This window comes from Tachysurus vachellii, chromosome 10 (assembly GCF_030014155.1).
Source record: "Tachysurus vachellii isolate PV-2020 chromosome 10, HZAU_Pvac_v1, whole genome shotgun sequence".
Lineage (NCBI taxonomy): Eukaryota > Metazoa > Chordata > Actinopteri > Siluriformes > Bagridae > Tachysurus > Tachysurus vachellii.
In genome coordinates this window covers 24,694,502-24,719,834 of record NC_083469.1, presented here as the reverse complement: position 1 = coordinate 24,719,834, position 25,333 = coordinate 24,694,502, and the positions used below count along the sequence as shown (strand labels likewise).

Here is a 25,333-nt window from a genome sequence, read left to right as displayed (position 1 = left end):
TGCGATGGGTTGGCACTCCGTCCAGGGTGTATCCTGCCCTGATGTCCGATGACGCCTGAGATAGGCACAGGCTCCCCGTGACCCGAGGTAGTTCAGATAAGCGGTAGAAGATGAATGAATGAATGAATGAATACTCTGACCCTCAAGTTTCATTTCTTCAGCTTATTTAACAGCTCTTCTAGACACAAGCAGCCACAAAATAAAAAAATAGCCATGGAAATGTTTGTTAATGGCCATCATTCTCTTTATTTGTTTCTTTTTTATTGTGATTAACATCTTTTATATATATATATATATATATATATATATATATATATATATATATATATATATATATATATATATATATTCAGTTTATAGACATTTAAATATCTGGCTAATAGAAATAAGGTGCTGGATTTTAATCCAAGATCTGAATCTGTCTCAATGCTCAGATTAACCGTGTGGACACATGGTGGCGCTGCAGTGCATATAATCGTTAGATATCCAAATTATATTTATAAATAGTCCAAGGTTTGTGTGTAACCTAAATTAAATCAAACACATATAAAGTTGTGGTTAAAACACGTATAAAGTTGTGGTTGTGGGAAGGAAACCGTGTCCGTGTGAAGAATAAACCACTTCTGGATGTGCTGTTATAGGAAAATATAATGGTGAAAGGACGGTGTGATGTGGTACAGAAATTTGCCAATGATTACATTTTTATTTAAGGTTCTTTTTATCCATTTATAGTTACATTTAATACAAGTTCCTTATCAGTCTCCCTTAATTTTTATTTTAATTACCAAAAAAATCAAACATCCTCATTTTCTAGATTTCCCCATAGAGCAAAAGTTAAAATTATAACTTTTTCCCATTTATTATGATTACTGAGCATTCACCATGCACATCCATGTACCTGAGTTGTTCCTATAGAAATAATAATGTATTAGAATGAGCTCATTAATGGTGATAAACTTGTGGATTTATGTCAGAGCTGCTGCTATAGAAAATAAAACACCTTCATTAGTCATAATTTCCATGTAACGCTCTTACTATTTCTTAACAGAAAAGGTACTTTGTGGTCAGTTGAACAGTTGAAACTTGACCAGATTAAAAGCTGGTACCTGTGTTAAATCCAGGACTAGCTTTTTAACCCATTTCAACGTATCTAGCCCTTTACTCGGCCACATCCGTCACCCAGTTATGCTCCCAACCTACCAATACTACACGCCAAACCCCACAACACCTGCTTACTATTTAGAAATCCACCCAGGCAGATGATCGGAGAGGTGGAAAATTGGAGGAAATGAGAAATGTTCGTTTCATTTCATGGCTATTTTTGATACCTGGGTATAACGGTTTACAAAATGCCACCGTTCCAGCATTTTTGTCAGCACAGATAAGACCGATGATGCTCACAAACCTGTTGCTGAACGACTGGAATTCTCTCGAATAATGATTGGTGGAGACTGAGGAAGATACAGTAAGGATTGGTTACGAGGTCTTGGAAAGTGGTAAGCCTTAAAAAAATCAACAGAAAACCTATTTAAAATAAAGATTAAAAAATAAATAAATAAATGCAGAATGTTGGTTTATCTTATTATTAAAGCCATAAATATTATAAAATATCAGGAATGTATTTTTTTTTTTTTCGCAGGCATGATTTAAGTTAGAAATTTTTGAAATATGCCTTTTTTTTTTTTTTAAATAAATCTTTAAAAACAGTACTAGTCAATTAAGCATTATTCTTTAAAATTAAGAAAGATTTTGTATGGTTCCACTTCCATGCATAAAACAAATAAGAAAAAACCCCACAAAAGTTAAAACACCCCCCACACACACACACAAAAAAGAACTAGTTTAATCCACACAGACACTTTATTCTTTTTAATCCTTTATTTGTGTTTTTTTGTGCCCGTTGAAGTTGAATTCATACTTCTGTACGCAAAGTTACATTCCGTTTAAAAACCAGGTAGTGTCAGACCTTGAGTATTTACAGCAAACTGTAATCTATTTGATTGCACTGGCAACTTTTATATATACTTGCACAGCATCAGAAGAAAAAAAACAAAAAAGTTCTAACTGTATTAGTCATCACAGGTCAACAGGTTGGATCTACAGCAGGGTTAGAAGAGGTTCAGACTTTTACCTACAGGACTGAAACATGTTTTAAAAAGATTAAAGACGTGACGGAGCCTATACAAGCACGCAGTGCTGCCGGAAGTAGAGCGGTGCAGCTGGTGTAACATCTGACCACCTGTTCTACATGCCTTGCTTGCTTTTTTTGGTAGCACCGCTTTCCAAGCATGCACTGGGAAAAGACAAAGAAAAGAAAAAAAAAACTAAACTAAATCATTTGGCACCAAATACTTCAACTAACTGCAGTTTCCTAAAAAGGTTTACAGGTATGAAAGTTGAAAGAAAAAAAAAAAAAAAAAAGGGAAAAATAAAAAAAAAAAAAAAAAAAAAAAACACTGCATCACACATAAGCACACATCTCACACACACGTACGTACATACATACACACACGCAATACTGTAACAAACACAGTTGTAGGAATTGAAGCACGGTGCCCTTCATGCTACAATTGGAGATCCTTCTTTGGAGCACCACAGAGACACATCGGATGAAGGAGAAATGGACAAATTATGACTGGATTAAGACAACTTTGAAAGGTCATTGGATGTTTTTTTTTTGTACAAAAAGCCTCCGCGGTTCAGCTCCTTATTACTTCATTAAAAAGCCGTGATCATCTGGTGAACCGTGTTACTCTTCAGCAGCGGCGGCGGCGGCGGGTTGAGCATCTGAGCTCTCGGCGGGTGCCGGGGCTGCTGCCGCTGGCTCTTCAGCTGCGGCTTCGGCCGGTTTCTCTTCTGCTGGTGTCTCGGGCTTTTGCTCCTCGCTTGTCTTTTTCTCCTCGTCTGCGCTCGGTTGATCAGCTGTGGTCGCCTCTGCTGCTTCCTCTTTCTCCTTCTCTTCTCCTCCAGACGCCTCTGGCTTGGCTTCCTCGGATTCGGCATTATCTTTGCCTTCCTCGGCTGGAGCGGCCGCCTCTTCTGCCTCGGCTTCCTTCTTGGCGCTCTTCTTAAAGGAGAAGCCGCTGAGTTTAAACGGTTTTTTAAAGGAGAAGCGCTTCTTCTGCTTGGCAGGCTCACTGCTTCCTGATGCTCCGCCATTTTCTTCTGGTTTGCTGGAGTCCTCGCCGTTGGCTACTGGAGCACTTTCAGCAGCGCCTTCCTCTGTCGGCTTCTCGGCTGCCCCGTCTTCGGCCTTCACCTCACCGTCGGCGGCGTGTTTACCGTTGGCCTGGACCTCCTCTGCGGCTCCATCTGCTGTGGGGGAGGCATTGCCGTTTGTTTTAGCGTGCCCGTTTTCCTAGAAAGGAAGGGAGAGGTCCATAAGATGTTTTCACATTATACAGTTGGGGGACTATAAACATAATTGGAAGCTCATTTGTGTTCACACATTCAAGATTCAGTACACTTTTGTGCTGTGCATTCTCTAATAATAATAATAATGAGGACAAGAATTTTAGGCAAATTTTCAGAACGTTGTTCCTATGGAGCTGCCAAAACTCCTCCATTAACTGCGACATAAAACGATTGTACACCCAAAGTTAACTCTCACCAAAAACATTTTTTTTAATAAATACAGGCAGAGGGAGACAAACACTTGTTTTGCTGTACTGAAAGAATAATGAATGCATTCAGTGCACTTCCTACATCGCAGAGAATTTTGGATGTACAAGTGGCTTTCCATGTAAAATATATAGAATTTTTTTTCCTGAAACAAAAAATCTAACAAATTCTTTGAAATGATCCTCCTTTGGAGCCCCTAAGGTTTCACCAGGAACTGTATTGATCCACAAATGATTAATAAACTATAAAATCACATTTTTATTAAAAAAAAAAAAAAAAAAAGAAAAGAAAAGAAAAGAAAGAATTCAGCTTGCTCAGAAGCAGTAGAGGTGATGAATGTATTCATCAATCTTGCTGTGTAAATTAGACTTGGTATTAAAATGATAGAAAACCATTTCATAAAGCCAAAATTCTGTCACATTTCCATTGTTTTTCAGCCTAATAAACAAGATTCTTGAAAGATCTCTCCACCAGTAGTCACGTCGCAAGACAAATGGTTGCTGAATTATAATAACAACCCACCCCCAAAAGACCCTCCATGTTGAAACAGTCTCAAACTGAGGAGACACAGGAGATGAGCCACACACCAGCTCACTCTTCTGTACCCAATCATCCGATAACGATTCCTGCATTCAGTAGACTTCTAGTGCCACAAAGAATTTTAGCACATTTTCCCTAAATTGAGTCTGATCCCAAGTGGTTTGCAATGGATTTACTCTCCACGTGGGTGATGCACAGTGTCTGGATGGAAGCTCCTGCTGTCTGGGTTGGAAATGCAAGATGGAGGGTTAAAAATCACAGCAACGCCACTTTCAACATTCATTGTGCTGGAATCATTCGAGTCGCAGATTTTTGCATAAACCTGTAGCATAAACAGGATAAAAAAAAAATACTTTTTTCCCCCCTCCAAGGATGATATTTAAGCGCCCTTTCATTTTGCACATGAGGTTCATTCCTAAATTAAATCAAGGCGTGGTGCTTTCATGGCTTTGCTCGTGCGTCGCCAAACAGCCTTAACAAAAGCAACCGAGCTGCTCCTTGTGATTTTTTTTTTTTGTGCATGTGTGTTTGCTTTTTTCTCTACAAAAAAAAAAAAAAAAAAAAAAAAAAAAAATTTCAACCAAATCTTCTAACTAGTGTTTGTTTCATCCAAAATAGAAATGATGCATGATTCGATTGCACACGCAACATTTGTGCACGTGAGATGAATTACAAAAAAAAAACAGGCTACAACAATGCAAGTTGGATTTTACAAGATACCCTAAAAAAAAACCGCATGCACGCGCGTGGCATTTTCTTGAAAAGCAAAAGAAAAATAAAAGAAAAGCGAAAAACAACCAATGCATAATTTAAATTTCTTTCTGTTTCACATCATATCGTTATGTTCTTTCATTGTTCTTGTCTTTAAGGGATGCTGCTTCCCTCCCATCGCCCACACAGCTTTAAGAGCCACATATTAAGACACATATTAGTCTGTTTTTTTTTTCTGGCTGATTATTACCTGTCCGTTTGCTTTTTCTGCAGAGGTTTCCTCTTTTGCACCGTTTTTAGCCACTTGAGCTCCCATGCTTTCACCAAAATTCACGCGCAACAAAGAAACCCGAATGAATGAATGAACAAAGAGCGACGGAGCGCACGAGCGCCTTTTCTTCTGCTGCTGCTGCTTCACCGCAAAAAAAAACACCGAATATACGACGAAAACACGGCCTTAAAGTTCACACACGCGCGGATTAATATTTTCGGAAATAATTACGCACGAGATTTAGGGATATAAAAAATAAAAGCTAATGAATTTGCTTCTTTTGTTAATGAGATGCCGTGTACAACGCCCGAAATTTCGTCATCGCCAAGAAAAGCGATCGCGACCAATCAAAAGTCGTGTTTAAAAAAGAGGGCGGGGTTTGAGACTGAAGTGGGCGGGGCCCGGGCAGGATCAGCAACTAGTGATAGGTTTATTTAATCTGGTTTCTAATCTGGATTATATTCAAATTCAAATAATTGGACAAAAATAAAACAAATTAGATTTTAATGTACGGAAAAATATACAGTAGATAGACAAATATATAATGTATATATAATGTCGATAATGTAATTAATTATTATTATTATGTAATATTTACATTAAATAAGTCATATAACACTGGTGCAGCAATTAGTGTCACCATTTCACATGGTCTAGACTTGATACTCAGGAGTACAACACACACACACACACACACATCAACTGTATGGACTGCACAGATTTACACTAAATACACACATTTCCTATATATATCCACCAACCTGTTTACATGCTGTTTACATCCACCAACCTGTTTACATCCATCAACCTGTATACATGCTGTTTACATCCACCAACCTGTTTACATGCTGTTTACATCCACCAACCCGTTTACGTGCTGTTTACATCCACCAACCTGTATACATGCTGTTTACATCCACCAACCCGTTTACATGCTGTTTACATCCACCAACCCGTTTACATGCTGTTTACATCCACCAACCCGTATACATGCTGTTTACATCCACCAACCTGTTTACATGCTGTTTACATCCACCAACCTGTATACATGCTGTTTACATCCACCAACCTGTTTACATGCTGTTTACATCCACCAACCTGTTTACATGCTGTTTACATCCACCAACCTGTTTACATGCTGTTTACATCCACCAACCTGTTCACATGCTGTTTACATCCATCAACCTGTTTACATGCTGTTTACATCCACCAACCTATTTACATGCTGTTTACATCCATCAACCTGTTTACATGCTGTTTACATCCACCAACCTGTTTACATGCTGTTTACATCCACCAACCTGTTTACATGCTGTTTACATCCATCAACCTGTTTACATGCTGTTTACATCCATCAACCCGTTTACATGCTGTTTACATACACCAACCCGTTTACATGCTGTTTACATCCATCAACCTGTTTACATGCTGTTTACATCCATCAACCTGTTTACGTGCTGTTTACATCCACCAACCTGTTTACGTGCTGTTTACATCCACCAACCTGTTTACGTGCTGTTTACATCCACCAACCTGTTTACGTGCTGTTTACATCCACCAACCCGTTTACGTGCTGTTTACATCCACCAACCTGTATACATGCTGTTTACATCCACCAACCTGTATACATGCTGTTTACATCCACCAACCCGTTTACATGCTGTTTACATCCACCAACCCGTTTACATGCTGTTTACATCCACCAACCCGTATACATGCTGTTTACATCCACCAACCCGTATACATGCTGTTTACATCCACCAACCCGTTTACATGCTGTTTACATCCACCAACCTGTTTACATGCTGTTTACATCCACCAACCTGTTCACATGCTGTTTACATCCACCAACCTGTTTACATGCTGTTTACATCCACCAACCTGTTTACATGCTGTTTACATCCACCAACCTGTTTACATGCTGTTTACATCCATCAACCTGTTTACATGCTGTTTACATCCACCAACCTGTTTACATGCTGTTTACATCCACCAACCTGTTTACATGCTGTTTACATCCATCAACCTGTTTACATGCTGTTTACATCCATCAACCTGTTTACATGCTGTTTACATCCACCAACCTGTTTACATGCTGTTTACATCCATCAACCTGTTTACATGCTGTTTACATCCATCAACCTGTTTACATGCTGTTTACATCCATCAACCTGTTTACATGTTGTTTTCATCCACCAACCTGTTTACATGCTGTTTACATCCACCAACCTGTTTACATGCTGTTTACATCCATCAACCTGTTTACATGCTGTTTACATGCTGTTTACATCCACCAACCTGTTTACATGCTGTTTACATCCATCAACCTGTTTACATGCTGTTTACATCCACCAACCTGTTTACATGCTGTTTACATCCACCAACCTGTTTACATGCTGTTTACATCCACCAACCTGTTTACATGCTGTTTACATCCACCAACCTGTTTACATGCTGTTTACATCCATCAACCTGTTTACATGCTGTTTTTTGCACACTTTTTTGCTCTTTGTACATTCTGTCTGACATTTCAGTTGATTGATTGCTGTATTACACCACCCTTTACATTCACCATGGTCCTTGAGAAACGTTGTCTCATTTCACTGTGTACTGCAACAGCTATATATGGTTGAAATGACAATAAAAGCTTCTCGACTCTTGACTTTCTATCCATGTTTTCCCGATGTCACTTCTGGGTTGTCTGGATTCGGATTTGCAGTGATGTATTGTCTCTATGTGTGAATGTACTGTATGTGCATTGTGCCCAGTGATGGACAGAACAGATCCATCCATTGCGTATTCCTGCCTCATGCTTGGCATTTCTGAGATAGACTCTGAATCCACTGCGATCCTTACCAGTGAGTGAGCACATAAAATTAGATGGATCAAAGTTTTATTATAAATATTATTATAATAGTTATACTACTGATCGGAAGGTTGTGAGTTCAAATCCCAGGTTCACCAAGCTGCCAATGTTGTGCCAAGGGGAAGGCCCTTAACCCTCAAATGCTCAGTTGTATAAAATGGGCTTCTACCAAATGAGATAAATGTAAACTTATAGTATATAAATTTTGTTAAAATATCTTTACCAAGAAGGACCCGGAATCCTAAATCTGTTGACCAAAACCAATTTCAATTGGTCTTTCGTTCAAGGACTTTTTGGTCAATCTATCCAATTTTTTTATCTTAACCATTCATAAAATGGTACCCCTGTTATGTTCCACGTATTTACAGCATATAAAGACAATTCAAAGACAATTCACAGTCGATCCTGTGCTATCCATTTAGCTATAATGTGCCTCAAATTTCTAATATTTTAATTTTTTTCTAATACCGCTTAGTGAATGGTGCAAAAGTGGGTGATGTCGACTGACAACACAGTACCTGCACAACAATACAAGATAAATATACCTTAAGACTTGTATCTAAGGATTTGACACATGATTCTGCTTTATGTAACTTAAAGTAAGGGTTTTTTTAACTATTTGTAGCCAAGGGCTCATTCTGGAGGAAAAAAAGACATAAAACCCTGAGGATGGTGACAACAGATTAATGTGATGAAATAACCAAGTGATTTCATGATTGCAATCTGTCATATTCCTTTTTGACCAGCATCCATTGTTGAGAGCCAGTGGCATGCACAAGAAGTTATCAGACACTGGCATGTATGGGATGGAGTTACAGGACTCTACATATCTGATACTGGTTTTCTTAATACTGGTTCTCAGCAAATAAATAATAACAAATATAAAGGTACACCGCAACCAATTATTAACTTATCCGTCAGTAGACAGACGGACATAGATAATACAAAGAGAAGGAGAAATAGGGAAAGAAAAGAGAAACGTAAGGTGAATAAACAAAGAAAGATTGATGTAAAAATACAAAAAGTTGAAGAATTGGTTGAAGAGTTGAAAGATTTGAATATGAGTGTTTAGAAGAAGACACCGAGGGATCAGACGCTGTACCAAAAGGGAAGATTCCAAAAGAAAAGAAGTCTATAATGCATTATGTGTTATTATGTTTTATTTTCAGAATGTTAAAGAAAATTCTGAAATGCTTTTCTTTTTCTTATAATCATGTATTCTCATGTAATAGAGTTGATTGGATTAACCATGCTAATGACATGGGGACATTAAGACTGTACTGATTTACTTAAGGGGGCACGGTGGCTTAGTGGTTAGCACGTTCGCCTCACACCTCCAGGGTTGGGGGTTCGATTCCCACCTCCGCCTTGTGTGTGTGGAATTTGCATGTTCTCCCCATGCCTCGGGTGTTTCCTCCAGGTACTCCGGTTTCCTCCCCCGGTCCAAAGACATGCATGGTAGGTTGATTGGCATATCTGGAAAATTGTCCCTAGTGTGTGATTGCGTGAGTGAATGAGAGTGTGTGTGCCCTGCGATGGGTTGGCACTCCGTCCAGGGTGTATCCTGCCTTGATGCCCGATGACGCCTGAGATAGGCACAGGCTCCCCGTGACCCGAGGTAGTTCGGATAAGCGGTAGAAAGTGAGTGAGTGAGTGAGTGAGTGAGTGATTTACTTAAAATTTCTCTTTTTGTCTCTCTTTCTGTCTCTCTCTCTGTCTGTCTCATTCTCTCTCTGTCTCTCTCTCTCTGTTCAGTGATGATACAATTGCTTTGTTTAACATGTTTTTTTAATCCTTTTGACCAATCAGATTTGTGCATTCAACCATATTGGTGTATAATAAAAAACGAATAATCTAGTCAACTTTTGATTATTCAGAATTTCGGATTACAGTTAGAAAACATTAGAGTAGAACTGAGGTATAACAATTTTACCACACACACACACTTACACACACACACAAAATTATTTTACTTAGCAAAAACAATTGTCAAAGGTGTTCAGGTGTACTTGATATTAAAGCTGCATATTTTGGGGGGTGTACTGTAAAAAGGGTCCACACAGTCATAGGTAACAACCCATCGCAGGTACAATCGCACACACACGTACAATTTAGAGATGCTAATCAGCCCGCGTCTTTGTACCGGGGGATGAAACCAGTGGACACTGAGAAAACCTCAGAAGCGTCAAAAACCACGCAAACTCTGCCCGGATGGATGGAGGCAGGAATCCATCCCGCAAACCCTAAACCCTGTGACGCAAACATCTACAGTACCTACTAATCCATCACGTCTCCTGGTCCCAAAACCTTTTTAAATGTGACCGTGAGACCATCCTCACGTTTACATCTGAATATCTTCATTTACATCTGAATCTCTTTCTCCGTATAACGTCATCCAAAACCCATCAACCTTCATCATCAAACACTACTCTGACATTATTGAAGTGCTTTAACGAGTGAGGATGGAGGAATCCATCGTATCCATGGCGACCAATGGCTGCTTTCTATTTTGAGATTCTTTTATACAGAACCAAAGAGAGATTCGAGATGATTTATCTTTAACAGCACCACCACGGAATCGTGTGAAGCGGCTCAGAACGGTCGAGCTTGTCTTGTTTATCTGTTAACGACGACGTCGTGTGTTCTTTTTTCTTTCTACCACACACTTCGTCGTTAGCATGCGTAATGGCAGGCAACGTGGGAGGAACAAAGGGGTGGAGACTAAACTCGGAGCAAGCAAACTCGTGATCTGATTGGCTGCTCCGCGTGTCAATCACAGCCCGGTTGCCTCGCCGACGTCTGTTCCATTTCAGCGACGGGAGCAGCCCAAAGCGTTTAAGCTGCTGTTTGTTGTTGTTGTTGTTGTTTTTTTCACCAATGGAAATTTAAAGCAACAACAAAAAAATCTTCTAGTGTTGTTGATTGTACGCAGGACAACGCGAGATCGCCGTGGGGTAAGTGTGTGTTCCTTACACTACAGGCTGCAGGGAATCCGGAGTTAAAACCCGCATCGTGATGGAGATTTTTTTTAGGGATCCGGTTTTTTTTTTCAGGGTTTGATCGCGTTAGATTGCGCTCAGACGTACAGAATGGTGGTCGGTAGAGATGCTCGGATCCTCCTGCAGCACGGATTTGATGCGCAGCACAAATGGCCTCATGATGTGTCAGACAATCGAGAAGAAAAAGGCCTCTGTGTCTGACTGCATGGCACTGATCGTCTGCTTGGGCTCACAAAAGCTTTAGACATCCACACATCTGTGTATTTGTCCACCAGTGCGTGCCTTATATACACAAAAACATCTCTATGTTACATGCACTGCTTTGTGTGTGTGTGTGCGCGCGTGTGATGATGATGATGATGATGATGATGGACAGGTTACTCAGTATCTACATGGTAAAACCCCTGTGTTTATAAGTGGCCCTGTATAAGAAACAGTACAGTACATGATGATGATGATGATGATGATGATGATGGACAGGTTACTTGGTGTTTACATGGTAAAACCCTGTGCTTATAAGTGGCCCTGTATAAGAAACAGTACAGTACATGATGATGATGATGATGATGGATAGGTTACTTGGTGTTTACATGGTAAAACCCCTGTGCTTATAAGTGGCCCTGTATAAGAAACAGTACAGTACATGATGATGATGATGATGATGATGATGGACAGGTTACTTGGTGTTTACATGGTAAAACCCCTGTGCTTATAAGTGGCCCTGTATAAGAAACAGTACAGTACATGATGATGATGATGATGATGGACAGGTTACTTGGTGTTTACATGGTAAAACCCCTGTGCTTATAAGTGGCCCTGTATAAGAAACAGTACAGTACATGATGATGATGATGATGATGATGGTGGACAGGTTACTTGGTGTTTACATGGAAAAACCCCTGTGCTTATAAGTGGCCCTGTATAAGAAACAGTACAGTACATGATGATGATGATGGACAGGTTACTTGATGTCTACATGGTAAAACCCCTGTGCTTATAAGTGGCCCTGTATAAGAAACAGTACAGTACATGATGATGATGATGATGATGATGATGATGATGATGATGGACAGGTTACTTGGTGTCTACATGGTAAAACCCTGTGCTTATAAGTGGCCCTGTATAAGAAACAGTACAGTTCATGATGATGATGATGATGATGGACAGGTTACTTGATGTCTACATGGTAAAACCCCTGTGCTTATAAGTGGCCCCGTATAAGAAACAGTACAGTACATGATGATGATGATGATGATGATGATGATGGACAGGTTACTTGATGTCTACATGGTAAAACCCTGTGCTTATAAGTGGCCCTGTATAAGAAACAGTACAGTTCATGATGATGATGATGATGATGGACAGGTTACTTGATGTCTACATGGTAAAACCCCTGTGCTTATAAGTGGCCCTGTATAAGAAACAGGACAGGACAGTACAACAATACAGCCCTTATGTTTAATATATCATTTTTATGTTTTGTCTTACACTTTTCTTCGCTTTAGGGTATGTTGTGATGTTGACTGTGTTGTGTTGCATAACTGAAAGGCCTAGTTACTGGTGGTTAGGGTTAGATATGAATTCTTTTCCCCTGCTCATTTCTTCTGTCCAGATATTAGTCTGGATAACACACAGAGAGAACAGCGTACCGAGGCGTAAGGGCGGCCGATACAACCGAAACTTTCTATCGCGATCCTCGAACGCGTTTGCACGATGCACGATATGTACCATGATATGACGCATAGGTTTGCACACAAAACTGCTAGCAATTCTGGAGGGTTTCAGAAAGATAGTTGAATAATGGAATTTTTTTAAAAAGAAAAACACTGGAAGGGGGAAAACACGTTAACGAGTCAGTTTGTAAATAAATGTTAATTTAAAAAAGAAAATGATGTGTTAAAAATTTTAATGTCACCACCTTTAATGTAGTATAACTTAAAAATGATTTAAAGCATATAAAAACAAATATTTCTTGCCTGTGAGTTGAGACGCTTAGTCTAAGTATGGTGTTTAGTGCAAACGTGACACTATTGAAGTACTAATATGATATTTAGTCCTAATGTTACACTGTTTAGTGCCAGTGTTGATCCCCACGTGATGCTATTTAGTACCAATGTGACAATATTTATTGACAATGTGACACTGTTTATGGTCAATGTGTCTATTCAGTATCAGTGACTCTATTTAGTGCCAGTGTGATACTAAATACTATCATTATGACCAAAAGGAGTTGACCAAAGTTTCCGAAAGTGTATAAAATCTTGAATAAAGTCTCAACCTTGTGAGTTACGATCCTCATCTAAAACCCACCAAAAAGAGGATCTCATAAAATTGGGCGAACCTCAAGGGACAGACCAAATATAAACGAAAAGACAGAAAAGAGATCCTTATTACCACAAGCCCAGATCACGCTGATGGATGACGTGAGAAGAACGTAAACATTTGAATCCCAGGTCTGTCATTAGAGGATCACGGACATCATGAACATTAACGCACAGTCAGGAGAGTAATAATCTTGAAATTAATCACACAGTGTGAAACCGATTTAAAGCTTTAAGAGGTTTAACGAGAAGGAATGGTACAGTTTATTATCCTTCATTCTGAGAGTGTTTAGGAGTTCACTCATAAGGATGATGAACTCAACAGCAATCCTATACACAAGAAAAGAAAAAGCTTGTGACTGTTTTTTTTTTTAACAGCCAAATTAAAAAGTCCGCTTTTTTTAGATGAAAAAACACGCCCGAGAGACGGTTATTTAGTCCTGCAGAGTGCAAATTAAAGTTTTGATTTACATGCTGTAATTTGGTGAGATCAAATCCAAGCACAGAGAACGTCTCGTACTCGCATCACGGCCTGTGCCGTTATACCGTACAGCGAGAGCTTTAAATTTAGTCCCCTCGTTATTCCTACCTAACCTCATGAACCATAAACTATTTTTGGCTTCTCATTTAAAAGAAGCACAAAATCTACTAGTTCAGACTCTTAATTATATCAGACGGCTGACAAAAAGTGGAAAAATGGAAATGCCTGTTTTTATTGTTTTTGTTTACTTAAAATGTAAAAAGATTTCTGAAGTATTTTAATGATTATATTTTTAAATTGTTTTAATAATCGATAAAATAGAAATATGTACGTAGACTACTTTCCCTTGACAATAACTGTTAAAAAAATGTCAAGTTTACTTTAGAAATAATTCTTAATGTAATACAGAAAAATTAATTGACATCTGAGGAAACAAAGATTGAACTGAACTGAAAATTCTTTCGAATAGGAATCTTAAGTATTTTTTTTTTTTTTTTTTTTTTTTTTTTATAGTTGTAGGACATTTAAAAATAGCTGAAATGGTTGTAGAAAATGGGGGAAAATCCTTTAACATACAATTTTTTTAAGAAAATGTGTAAATGGTCCTAAAAAAAAAAAATGTATTCAATATTTCATGTAACATTTTATGCAGTTATCTGTCACCATATAGTTCAAAGATCACTAAAATTTGTTGTTCGTTTGTAGATTGTTTTTTTTTTTTAAAACAAATCTGTTAAAATACAATCACAATTTTTATAAAACGGTCACAAAGCATGATATTTTGCGATTATCATTGAAAATACTTACTAACCATACAGGTTTACTACTACAACAACTACTATTATTGTAAATAACCATTAAACTAGAATTTATTAAACGTTAAAACACACTATTTACCTCACGATCGTCGAAATATTTGTCGGCCACATGAAAATGCCAAAACGTCGGAAATCTGAGGAAACGTTAATATACAGTATGGCAAAAACTCATCAGAAATAACAGTAATAGAAAAAATACTGAGCTATAAAAAGAATAGAAATGGAAAAATGTGTTTAAATGTATTTAAAAAAAATAGCTAACACAGGAATGATGTTGAGGTTTACACTTGAATATAAATGACTTACCGAGGTCTCGTGCACAAAATGTACGTTCTCAGTGCGTCGCATTTGTAGCAGGAGGCTCCAACACGTGAGCACGTAGCCATAAAACAAAAGAATAAAACAAGAATTAATCTTCAAAAACTTTGTCAAGTGTGAAATTACAGACCACGGTGTCAAAACCTGATCAGCAGCCATGATAAACGGAGTTCGAGCACGCTCGTAGACCCGTAATCGTCAGCGATTTCAAAAACATCCTTTTCTCATGTCCGATTTCTGTTTTTTCCGTGTTTTCAAAATGTTGTTTTCTTGAGAGAGAAAAAAAAAAACATTATGTCTGGACGGTGGCTAAAAATACAAATATTGTGTCTGGCTTTTTTTTTCTCAGAATCATCACAGGAGCATCACAGCTCTTTGGCTTAGTCAGATACTATTACGATACGTTTTGATTATTACAATAACGCTTTAATATAAATATCTTCAGTGTCATTGGTATGTTTATGTCACACTGTAGTTAGACAAAATGTTTAGTTTTTTTTACAATGCGATTCTTTATTTCAATAATCATTGAAATGTTGCTGTCAAAACTAAAATGTTCCTACAAAAAAAATCTGTTAAATGTAAATGTCTGTATATTAAGAAGAAGTATTTTTGCCCTATTGCAATCATGTAGGTAAAGAGTAAATTTGCCCACTCTTATTTTCCCTCTCAGGCCTGGTTTACAGACGAGCCAATCGTAGATGTTCTTACTCCATCTTTAATTGAATGGAATGCAAATACTCGGCTGTGGTGCCCCAGTGCTCGCCGCGGTATGTCTAATAGACATCTGTTTGCATTTTCTTACTCTGTATGTGTATATATGTGTCACTTTTCTAGCCTCCGGTGCATCAGGGCCGCTACTGAGCAGCGGCGATGCCTTTGAGTTCAACGCAGTAGTACAATAGTCACAAGAGAGGCGTGGCATAGCCTGCTACTGTGTGCTAAATTCATAACTTGGATTTTTTCTGAACGTGACTGCGTGATGGACTCGCCAACCTCGCCCATGTGGTTTATGCATAACTGGAACCAAAAGTAGAACAGTACAACCATTTATTTTGTTTGCTAACAAAACAAATCGAGGCTGGAAAAAGACTGCCGTTACATTTACAGTTAAAACAATAATACTCTTTCCCTCATATCGCGGAATCTCAACACCGAAACCAAACCAAGCTCTGTAGCTGATGTATTGTTCCGGTTTTCTCCACACTCCAGTCCACAGAGATAAATTGTCTAAAAGCATTCTGCCATTATGCCTGTGAGGTTTAGCATAACTTAGCATAACTTACAGAGAACAGGCTGTTATTATTATTATCGTGAAGGAGGTCACTGTTGTGGATGGATATTCTATACTGTAGTGATTCTTATTATAAAAAAAAAGAAACCAATTCAATCTGAATTTAAGGCAGCCAAAGGTTTTTGGTTCCATAGAAATTCAGTTTGCAATCCTTACTCCCATACGATTAATGGTAATCTTGAATTTCCGATTGTTTGCGTTTCATTTTAGCTTATCTTATTTTAGATTTTGAAAGCAGAATAATAATTAAACACCCCAAAATTCCAAATGCATTCTAATTTGGCATAAAAAAAAAAAAATCATATGTGGCATGTTGGTAGATTTTGAGAAGATCAAAAGAAAAATGCTAATTTCGATTAAATTATTTTGACGCATAGCACTGTGTATATAAATGCAGCTTTATTTTGTGTGTCATCACTTTAAGCTCTGGGATAAATTATGGTTCTCTGTTCTAATTTTGCTCTCCATTAATCAGAATCTAGATAATGGGCTGTGTACAATGTAAGGACAAAGAAGCAACCAAACTGACAGATGAGAGAGAGACGAGTGTTTCCCAGCATGCTGGGTACCGCTATGGGGCCAACCCGACACCCCAACACTACCCCAGCTTTGGGGTCACCGCCATCCCTAACTACAACAACTTCCACGCGCCGGTCAGTCAAGGGACTGTGGCGGTATTCGGAGGAGTGAACAGCTCGTCACACTCGGGAACTCTGCGATCACGTGGTGGAACAGGTGAAGTTTACTCTAATCCTCTTATCTATTATTATTAATATAAGATTTCTGAGTCTGGTTTCGTATCTGAGGTACAGGTGGACATGTGGCAGTGTTAAAGATTCATGCCATAATAGTTGCCTGTCATTTCATCATATGCATATTATCCTAAATGATGTTGTTGTTGTTGTTGTTGAGGATTTATGCTAATAAGTCCTTGAAATAAAGGACCTTTATAGCACATTGTGCTATTGAAAGGTTCTGAAATAGATTCAATATTCTTATAAGACAGCTCGTCAGTTGACGCCGGATCAGATTCGTATCCTGAGATGTTGTTGTTTTTAAAAACTGCAGACTCATTTGGTACATGTTGAATAAACATCTACATATAACAGCTAAACCTCACTTTAATACATTAATCCTCTCTATAATCCTTGATAAAGTAAACCTCGGCTTGTCTTAAAGCTTCCGTTACAGAAACTTAGTCGACAGCTTCGTTCAGCAAAAATGTTCTCTCATCATACAATGCACGTTTTAATCACGCCTTCTCTTGTTGACGTCCGCAGGAGTTACACTCTTTGTAGCACTTTACGATTACGAGGCAAGGACGGAGGATGATCTCAGTTTTAGGAAAGGAGAGAAATTCCAAATTCTCAACAGCACGTGAGTACAAAATCATGTGAACGACAATCTCTTAGCAAGTGTTAGACTTTAATCATGTAATAACTCTTCGGTTTGAACTACTAGATATCCTAGGAATCCTGTCAGAAAGATAGCTAGCATAGATTACGTGGCAAAGACACACCCTTAACAAAAGCGGTTTCTCTTGGTCGGCAGATCTTAGCCGACCTAGTCTCATGATTGTCTCTGGGCTGTGTACCCTATTGTTTTGTTGGAAATCCAGTTTATTTCTACTGTATTTTGTATTTCTATTGCTGTCCTACAGGGAAGGAGACTGGTGGGAGGCTCGCTCCCTCACTACAGGTGGAACAGGATACATACCCAGCAATTACGTGGCTCCAGTAGATTCAATCCAGGCCGAAGAGTGAGTTTTAGTTTTGGCATTCTAACAAAAAAAAAACAAAAAAAAAACACACACACACACGTTCACAATATGGTGCACTATTTTAAGAATCTGCCTTTTTCCTAGGAATACACAGTGCTGTCCATTTGCATCCCAGAATGGGTACAATGGGTACCCATAATGCACTGTGCAATGTGACATGTAACCTGTATAGCAAACTGGGTGTCGTTTCAGACCATGCTATGGATAAATCTTAAAACCTGTATAAATGTTTATGAATTTTCTCAATGTAGTGTAATGGTCTGTTCCGTTGACATTACTACTTCTTCGTTAAAAGTCATCCGACTGTGTACTTTCCCCCCCCCACAGCTGGTACTTTGGAAAACTCGGCCGTAAGGATGCAGAGAGGCAGCTGCTGTCTAACGGAAACCCTCGGGGGACTTTTCTCATCAGGGAAAGTGAAACCACTAAAGGTAACTAGCCTGAGAATTTTGACTGGTATTGGATATAGAACTACATACGCTAAGGGGCGAATAAAGGCGATGGTGAAAGGTACCGTAGGAAGAAGACTGTGTCGAGTCTGGGAATTACAGCCAGATTAAGTTTTACAAGATATACTGGTCCTTATATTCTTGTGGTAAGGAGTTAGTAAGGGCCTTATGATAATGGTCCTTTGATAAGGAGGTTATGGTAAGAACCCTATGATGAGGAGTTGGAGATTAGGATATTATATGGCCAGGTTTATGGTAGGAGCTTATGATAAGGGCCGTATAGTAAGGGTTCTGTGTTAAGGAGTTGGGCCATATGGTCAGGAGTTTATGATTAGGGCCCTATTGTAAGGCGTTTATGGTAAAGGTGCTATGATAAGGAGAGTATAGTAAGGATCCTAGATGGGAAAATGACCTTGCTAAGGTTCTTAGTTATTTTCAACGTTCCACTGTTGAATCATGCAGTTCCTATATCAGTAAGACAAATGCTTAGGATATTTGTTATATTCCCCCGGTTGAATCTCTTGAAGGAGATGTTTTCCTCTCCCGGCCTCCACAGAAAATGATCTTTTGCCAGATCCAAATTAAGACACGGATCCTTGAACTGCTCTACCTTCCCTTTGGATACTGAATTGTGTTGTTACTCAGGAGGCCATAACTGAAATGTCAAAATAATTGATGATGTATTTCGGGTGCTGCTTTGCAGTACATTCATGAGTCAGCAGAGTGACAGATGTGGACTGAACAAACAGCCCTGAGGGGTGCTAGTGTTAAGGGGGTAGTACTGGAGGTACTGTTTATTAGGACTGGCTTAAACATATTTAGGAAGTTCAGGATGGAGTCGTGGACATTGTGTCTGTACGAGTGCTTTGATTCATTGCTGACCTGGGACAGGATAGAACATACAGTCTTGAAGATTGCCTTGTCATCTGATCTCAGTGGTTTTTAGAAGCATATTTAACCTCAATTGTTTGTGACGTGTTATTGTTTACTCCTCTACGTTAGTGGAGTCACAGGATAGCAGCTTTCCTGAACATGTTCCTGGTTGGTGTGCTCAAAACAGTGCCTTCAGGCTAGGTTCCCATCAATTGTAGAACCGGTTTAGCACGTTTTTAGCAGTGGTCTGTGTTACGGAATTAGCATAACAGACGCCGGTTTAGGTAGCCGTAGTGGGGGTTGGGCCCAGCCTTGAAGATTCAATGCGTTCAACTAAACTGGTTTTGGAAGTTCTTGTTCACAGTTGCTTATCTGGCTCACGCTTTTATCCGAGACCTACAACTGAGCAGTTAAGCATCAAGGGTCTTGCTCAAAGAGCCAATCATTGCAGCTTTGCTGGCTGTGCTGGGATTTGAACACAAACTTCTTGTCAGGAGCTCAAAGCCTTAGCTAGCAGCAGAGATCCATACAAAGCCCTCAATAAAACGGATAACATTGTCTAGACATTATTTCTCCATCCTGTCTAATATAATGACATGTTCCGTCAACTCCCCCTTTCAGGAGCATATTCCTTATCCATACAAGACTGGGATGATGTTAAAGGTGATCACGTGAAACACTATAAGATCCGTAAACTTGACAACGGGGGCTACTACATCACAACCCGTGCTCAGTTTGAGACTTTGCAGCAGCTTGTTCACCATTATTCTGGTAAATCTGAGTCAACTGACCATACACAAATATTTAATTATCTATGGCTGAATAAATAGTGTGAGAGAAATCCAGTTACAGACAGAGCAGCCTTTACCGTCTGTAACTTAGAGCGGTTTCTAACAGCACACCATTGTTTTGTTTGTATTTGTTCGCACAGCGAGGGCTGCGGGGTTGTGCTGTCGATTGATAGTCCCCTGCCACAAAGGCATGCCTCGCCTTGCCGATCTGTCCGTCAAAACCAAAGACGTGTGGGAAATCCCCCGAGAGTCGCTTCAGCTCATCAAGCGCTTGGGGAACGGCCAGTTCGGAGAGGTCTGGATGGGTACGTATTAATTCATTAAATTCGGCAGGTTCAAGCCAGGCTGAGAAAGATCCATCAGCGGATAATCTGTCCTGAGTGGTTTAATCCAGGATTCGGCTTAATGTTCTGTCCATTTAAATACCGTTGATGTGAATTACAGTTGATTTATTCACAGCCATGTTAATAATGTATCAGGCCAGAAGAGAATTTTTAACCCCTGTGTGTTAGACAGTGGATTGATCCTCAGATTCTTCAATCTTCCCCGATAAATTGTAGGTACATGGAATGGCACCACGAAAGTGGCTGTGAAGACCTTGAAACCAGGCACCATGTCCCCTGAGTCTTTCCTGGAGGAAGCTCAGATAATGAAGAAACTGAGACATGACAAGCTAGTGCAGCTATACGCTGTCGTCTCTGAAGAGCCTATTTACATCGTCACAGAGTATATGGGCAAAGGTAAGAAAGGAAAAACTAGGACCTATTGTATTAGTTATAAATATAAAACAATTCTAACAGTTGCTTTAGATTTACTTGATGGATATGAAAGCGTCTTTTCAACTCTGAAGCGCTTTACCATATTTCTCTGGACGATACGATGCATTTGAGAAAAAGTAATAATAATAATAATAATACTTTTTTGTTTTAAATTGTTATTGTAAGCATTTATTTGAATTTATTGTTATTTAGCATTATTTATTTGAAAAATATGCGTTTTTTTTTTGTATTATGATCGTGTTTAATAATTTTCGAAATGGCGATACTGGCGGTTTTCTATAAGGAGATGTATATGGAATTTTTGGAAGGAGTCTCCGGTGTCAGCTTTTGACTTCTTAATTTCAATAAAGAGAAAAATTGAGGCTGAAGAGAAAAACAGCAGGTTTGTAGCTGCTGTACTGTAGGTGTTTATGTCGACGTTCCAGACCAATAAATGTAAATATATAAATGGATAAATCGTATGTCATCCTTCCTTAGTAAAAAGCAAATTGTTAGCCTGGTGATATAAGAGGAATAAAACACTTCAGAATCCCTTATTGGCATTAATGGAAATGGATCAGCTTTCAGGAAGGTAACAATAATTCCTTCATGTTGATTATTTTTCTCTAATAGCATGTCGTGGTTAAATTCTGGCTGTTACTTGCTAGCAGTCTAAAGAACACATGGAATGTATTAGAATAGATTTCTCATCCATCCGTTCCATGTTCAGGGAGCTTGCTGGACTTTTTGAAGGACGGTGAAGGACGGAGCCTTAAATTGCCAAACCTCGTAGACATGGCAGCCCAGGTAAGAAAATCCGTAACACTATTATGGAGCAAACATGCTAAAAAAGTAATCAGCAGTTTTGGAAATCAAGCATGTGCGGTGTCTTTCAGGTGGCTGCAGGCATGGCGTACATCGAGAGAATGAACTACATCCACAGAGATCTGAGATCAGCCAACATCCTCGTGGGCGACAGTTTAGTATGCAAGATCGCGGACTTTGGCCTTGCCAGACTGATAGAGGATAACGAATACACAGCTAGACAAGGTGAGAGAATGGAGGAGAACCTGGACTATGTTTAGGGTTATGTTTAAGGAGCACCAAGCTGCCACCTCTGGGTGCTTGAACAATTATGCCCCTTAACCATCAATTGCTCAGCTGTATAAGTGAGATAAACTCACGTAAGTCGCTCTGGATAGTGGCGTCGTAGCAGTAGCGCTGTGTAGTAGTAACTGTTCTGAGTCAGTATCAGCTGTTAGCCATTAAGAGACAACACGTTTTGTGTTATTTGTGGGTCTGGTGCTCTTGGAAAACCCACTCACCGCATGTCGCTGTGGTTAAATTAATATAGGATTTGTTCTAAACAGGAAATTCATCTTCATATGAACACAAACACTTAGCTTGCAGTAATATATTCTTGGTCATGGATTGTAATATTATTCTCCAGCCTGACAGTCAGACTTGTACACCTGCATCCTTATTTAGGTGCCAAGTTCCCGATTAAATGGACGGCCCCCGAAGCCGCGCTTTACGGACGGTTTACCATTAAATCCGACGTGTGGTCATTCGGAATACTGCTGACAGAGTTGGTGACCAAAGGACGTGTGCCATATCCAGGTGAGATGATGGCACTTACAGAAAGAGTCTGAAGAATGACTCTTGTCCAAGACGAGTAGGTGATCGTGACTGTATTAGTGATTGATCTTTTGATTTATTTTGTTAGGGATGAATAATCGGGAGGTGTTAGAGCAAGTGGAGCGTGGATACAGGATGCCGTGCCCTCAGGACTGTCCGATCTCTCTGCATGAGCTCATGCTGCAGTGCTGGAAGCGAGATCCTGAGGAGAGACCAACGTTCGAGTACCTGCAGGCGTTTTTGGAGGACTACTTCACTGCCACGGAGCCCCAGTACCAACCGGGAGACAACCTCTAAGATGAAACAAACAAGAGGCTCAACAGCTAAAGCGACTGGATTTGTGCTTTAATCTTGCAGATTAGATTAGAACACAAGTCCAGTCACTTTGACTTATAAATACTATTAGAAAAATAAATGCTTAAAGAAAATCAAATAAAAAAAAAAAAAAAAAAAAAATCACCTGGACGACTGAAAAACCTCCGTAGAACTCGTGAGCCAGGGGAAAACGCATCGCTACGATACAACACAAACTGACCTGAACAAGATCCGATGCACGTACGACGATTAAAGCTTCCAGAATTCTTTGCCATTTCAATCCAGTATTCGACTCGTTACTCATCTTCCATTAAAAGGACGTGCCACATTAAATGTGTTCTTTAAAAGCCGAACCATATTTTTTGGGGACGTCATGCGAGTGTTTAAAAAAAAAAAAAAAAAAAAAGAACGAAGGATAACGGATGGCCTGTTTGTATGTAGTGTAAATATGATGTGGTTACTTACCCCCGTTTTAGGCTTTATTACTTTTTATAATGCTTTTTATTTGATTTGGTTTAAATTTTTGATTGTCATTGCTCAGAGAAACAGCATGAACGTCGAGGCTGAAACAAGACGACAAACTCCGGCCTCTTTACAAAAAAAAAAACGAACAAAAAAAAACAAAAAACATCCAGGACTCTTTTCATATTTATTCCAGTAATGACGTTCCCTATTTTTTTTTTTTTTTTTTGAGAGATCATGTCGCACTAGCTAGCTCTCCTGACACTAAACATTGCGACTTTTTCACTAGGAAAAACGGTTGTGTGCACACAGGTGACTCTACTCAGCTTTTTTTTTTTTTTTAGCTCCCACTTTTAGCAAAAGCTCAGTGTCTCCATATTTTTATTTTTAATTTTTTTCTTGCTAGTGCATTTTCTATTTAGTCACATTGAATTAACGATAGAAGAATTATGCATCGATATAGTAATCAGGCTGTGTGGGCATTAATGCTTGACTATACCTGCATCTCTCTCTAGCAAAGATGATCAAATAAAATTAATGGCTAACATCACTGTTTGTAAGAGGCTTAAAAGCAAAGCGTTTAAATGCATTTCAATGTGCTATAATTTTAACATAACTAAATAAACTAGGGGGGGGGGGGATATTTATATTAATAAATCACTGAGCTTGTCTAGCTTCTTTCTGGCCCTGAGTTCTGTCCTTGATATCAAACGATATTAAAAGGTCACGTCTGGACCGCATTTAACCTCAAGCAGTACGTTAAAACGTCACAGCCCTCGTCTTTCAGGCAGACTTAGCAGGGCCGTTTTCACCTCGTCTCCATTCCAGCTTTCACTTGAATATCTAGTGAAGGTTTTTCTATAGAATAGTGCGCGCTATAGTAAGCCGTATGAAACACGGGCAACGACCTCATGATTTTTACCCGTTTTTTCCTCTTTTTTTTTTTTTTTTTTTTTAAGTCATCCATTTGGATTAATTCATAGATATTGTGTTTTTATTTAATTGTTCTCTTTAGTTTGTTTCATTTATGCACAAACATTTGTAGAATAAAGACTCGTACCCAAGCCCATTTAGTTATTTTTGATTTTACTTCTTATTAAGTTGTAATTAAGTTGTAATCTTATGTGTCTGTCTTTCTTATACCACAGCACTTGGATTCTCGAATCTGATTGGTTGTTGATTAAACATCGTTGTTAATGATGGTGAAGTTTGCTGTTAAGGACAATGTAACATTTATAGAAGGGAGTAAACAGTTTCAGGAAGTTTTCCCACACAGGTTTTTACACTTTTTGGATTTTTTTCCCCCCTCACGAATTAATATTAAGACAAGGCTAGTGATGAAAGTATTTATAGCTGCTAGAACGTTAGTGATAACGTGAGCAAACTTGTTTCAAACATATTAAATGCAACCATAAATGGACAAAAATTACATTGTGGGTATCTCTGTCTCCATCTCTTTTTTTTTTTTTTTTTTTTTTACATTTTAAAATTTTAATGAGTAAATCACTGTGGTATAAGAGGAATAAGAATCTAAGACATGCCGTAATTGGAAAATAATCCACTTCCTGGACACGTCCCTTCATCCTTGTTGGTTTTTTCATATAAAAGTGCGTTTAGTGTTTTTATTTTTTCTTAAGTTGGTTTCGTTTTTGTTTAAAGCTTTATATTTTTTGATTGACAAACGTATCACTCTCACAATCACTAGTCTATTTAACTCAATGCAACGACTGACGTCCAATCAGGAATAAACCTGATGTTTGTGTCAATATTTATACTAATATGGTAAGTGGAGAAGTTCTTCATTTCCTGTTTAATCGTCCTCGGTTTTCTTCATGCCGGCGGAGTGAAAAGTGACTTATAGGACATCATTATAAACAAACGAATCATATAATGGCGCAGATCTGATCTACATTTATTCATATTATTTAAGAGGATGACGCCGGCTTCAAATCTGAGCTGAGCGAATACTTGCTGTGTCTCAGAGCAGAAATGAGTTCGATATCAACATTTACTATGAAGATAGGAAT

General features: G+C 38.8%; 2 protein-coding genes across 2 annotated transcripts; one reads left to right on the top strand and one right to left on the bottom strand.

Moving 5' to 3' along the window:
* Positions 1-1,858: 1,858 nt before the first annotated feature.
* Positions 1,859-5,461, bottom strand: marcksb (myristoylated alanine-rich protein kinase C substrate b). Its single transcript, XM_060879128.1, has 2 exons — positions 5,123-5,461; positions 1,859-3,358 (listed from the first exon to the last, which is right to left on the bottom strand). Exons 1-2 carry the CDS (start codon positions 5,186-5,188, stop codon positions 2,750-2,752), a joined length of 675 nt encoding a protein of 224 aa, XP_060735111.1. The 5' UTR covers positions 5,189-5,461; the 3' UTR covers positions 1,859-2,749.
* A 5,334-nt stretch (positions 5,462-10,795) lies between these two features.
* On the top strand, positions 10,796-24,375 carry fyna (FYN proto-oncogene, Src family tyrosine kinase a). The gene is made up of 13 exons (XM_060880459.1): positions 10,796-10,963; positions 15,620-15,716; positions 16,716-16,975; positions 17,521-17,617; positions 17,901-17,999; positions 18,348-18,451; positions 19,964-20,113; positions 20,274-20,438; positions 20,694-20,873; positions 21,622-21,698; positions 21,788-21,941; positions 22,380-22,511; positions 22,618-24,375. The coding sequence occupies exons 3-13, from the start codon at positions 16,726-16,728 to the stop codon at positions 22,824-22,826; spliced, it is 1,617 nt and encodes a 538-aa protein (XP_060736442.1). The 5' UTR covers positions 10,796-10,963; positions 15,620-15,716; positions 16,716-16,725; the 3' UTR covers positions 22,827-24,375.
* Positions 24,376-25,333: the final 958 nt, after the last annotated feature.

Bases quoted from the DNA above. Each gene is read 5' to 3' on its own strand.
- fyna (XM_060880459.1), top strand. From the start codon at position 16,726: ATGGGCTGTGTACAATGTAAGGACAAAGAAGCAACCAAACTGACAGAT. The intron at 20,874-21,621 runs GTAAGAAAGGAA...TTCCATGTTCAG, and splicing joins CACAGAGTATATGGGCAAAG to GGAGCTTGCTGGACTTTTTG. The intron at 21,699-21,787 runs GTAAGAAAATCC...GGTGTCTTTCAG, and splicing joins TCGTAGACATGGCAGCCCAG to GTGGCTGCAGGCATGGCGTA.
- marcksb (XM_060879128.1), bottom strand. From the start codon at position 5,188: ATGGGAGCTCAAGTGGCTAAAAACGGTGCAAAAGAGGAAACCTCTGCA. The intron at 3,359-5,122 runs GTAATAATCAGC...CTTCCTTTCTAG, and splicing joins CAGAAAAAGCAAACGGACAG to GAAAACGGGCACGCTAAAAC.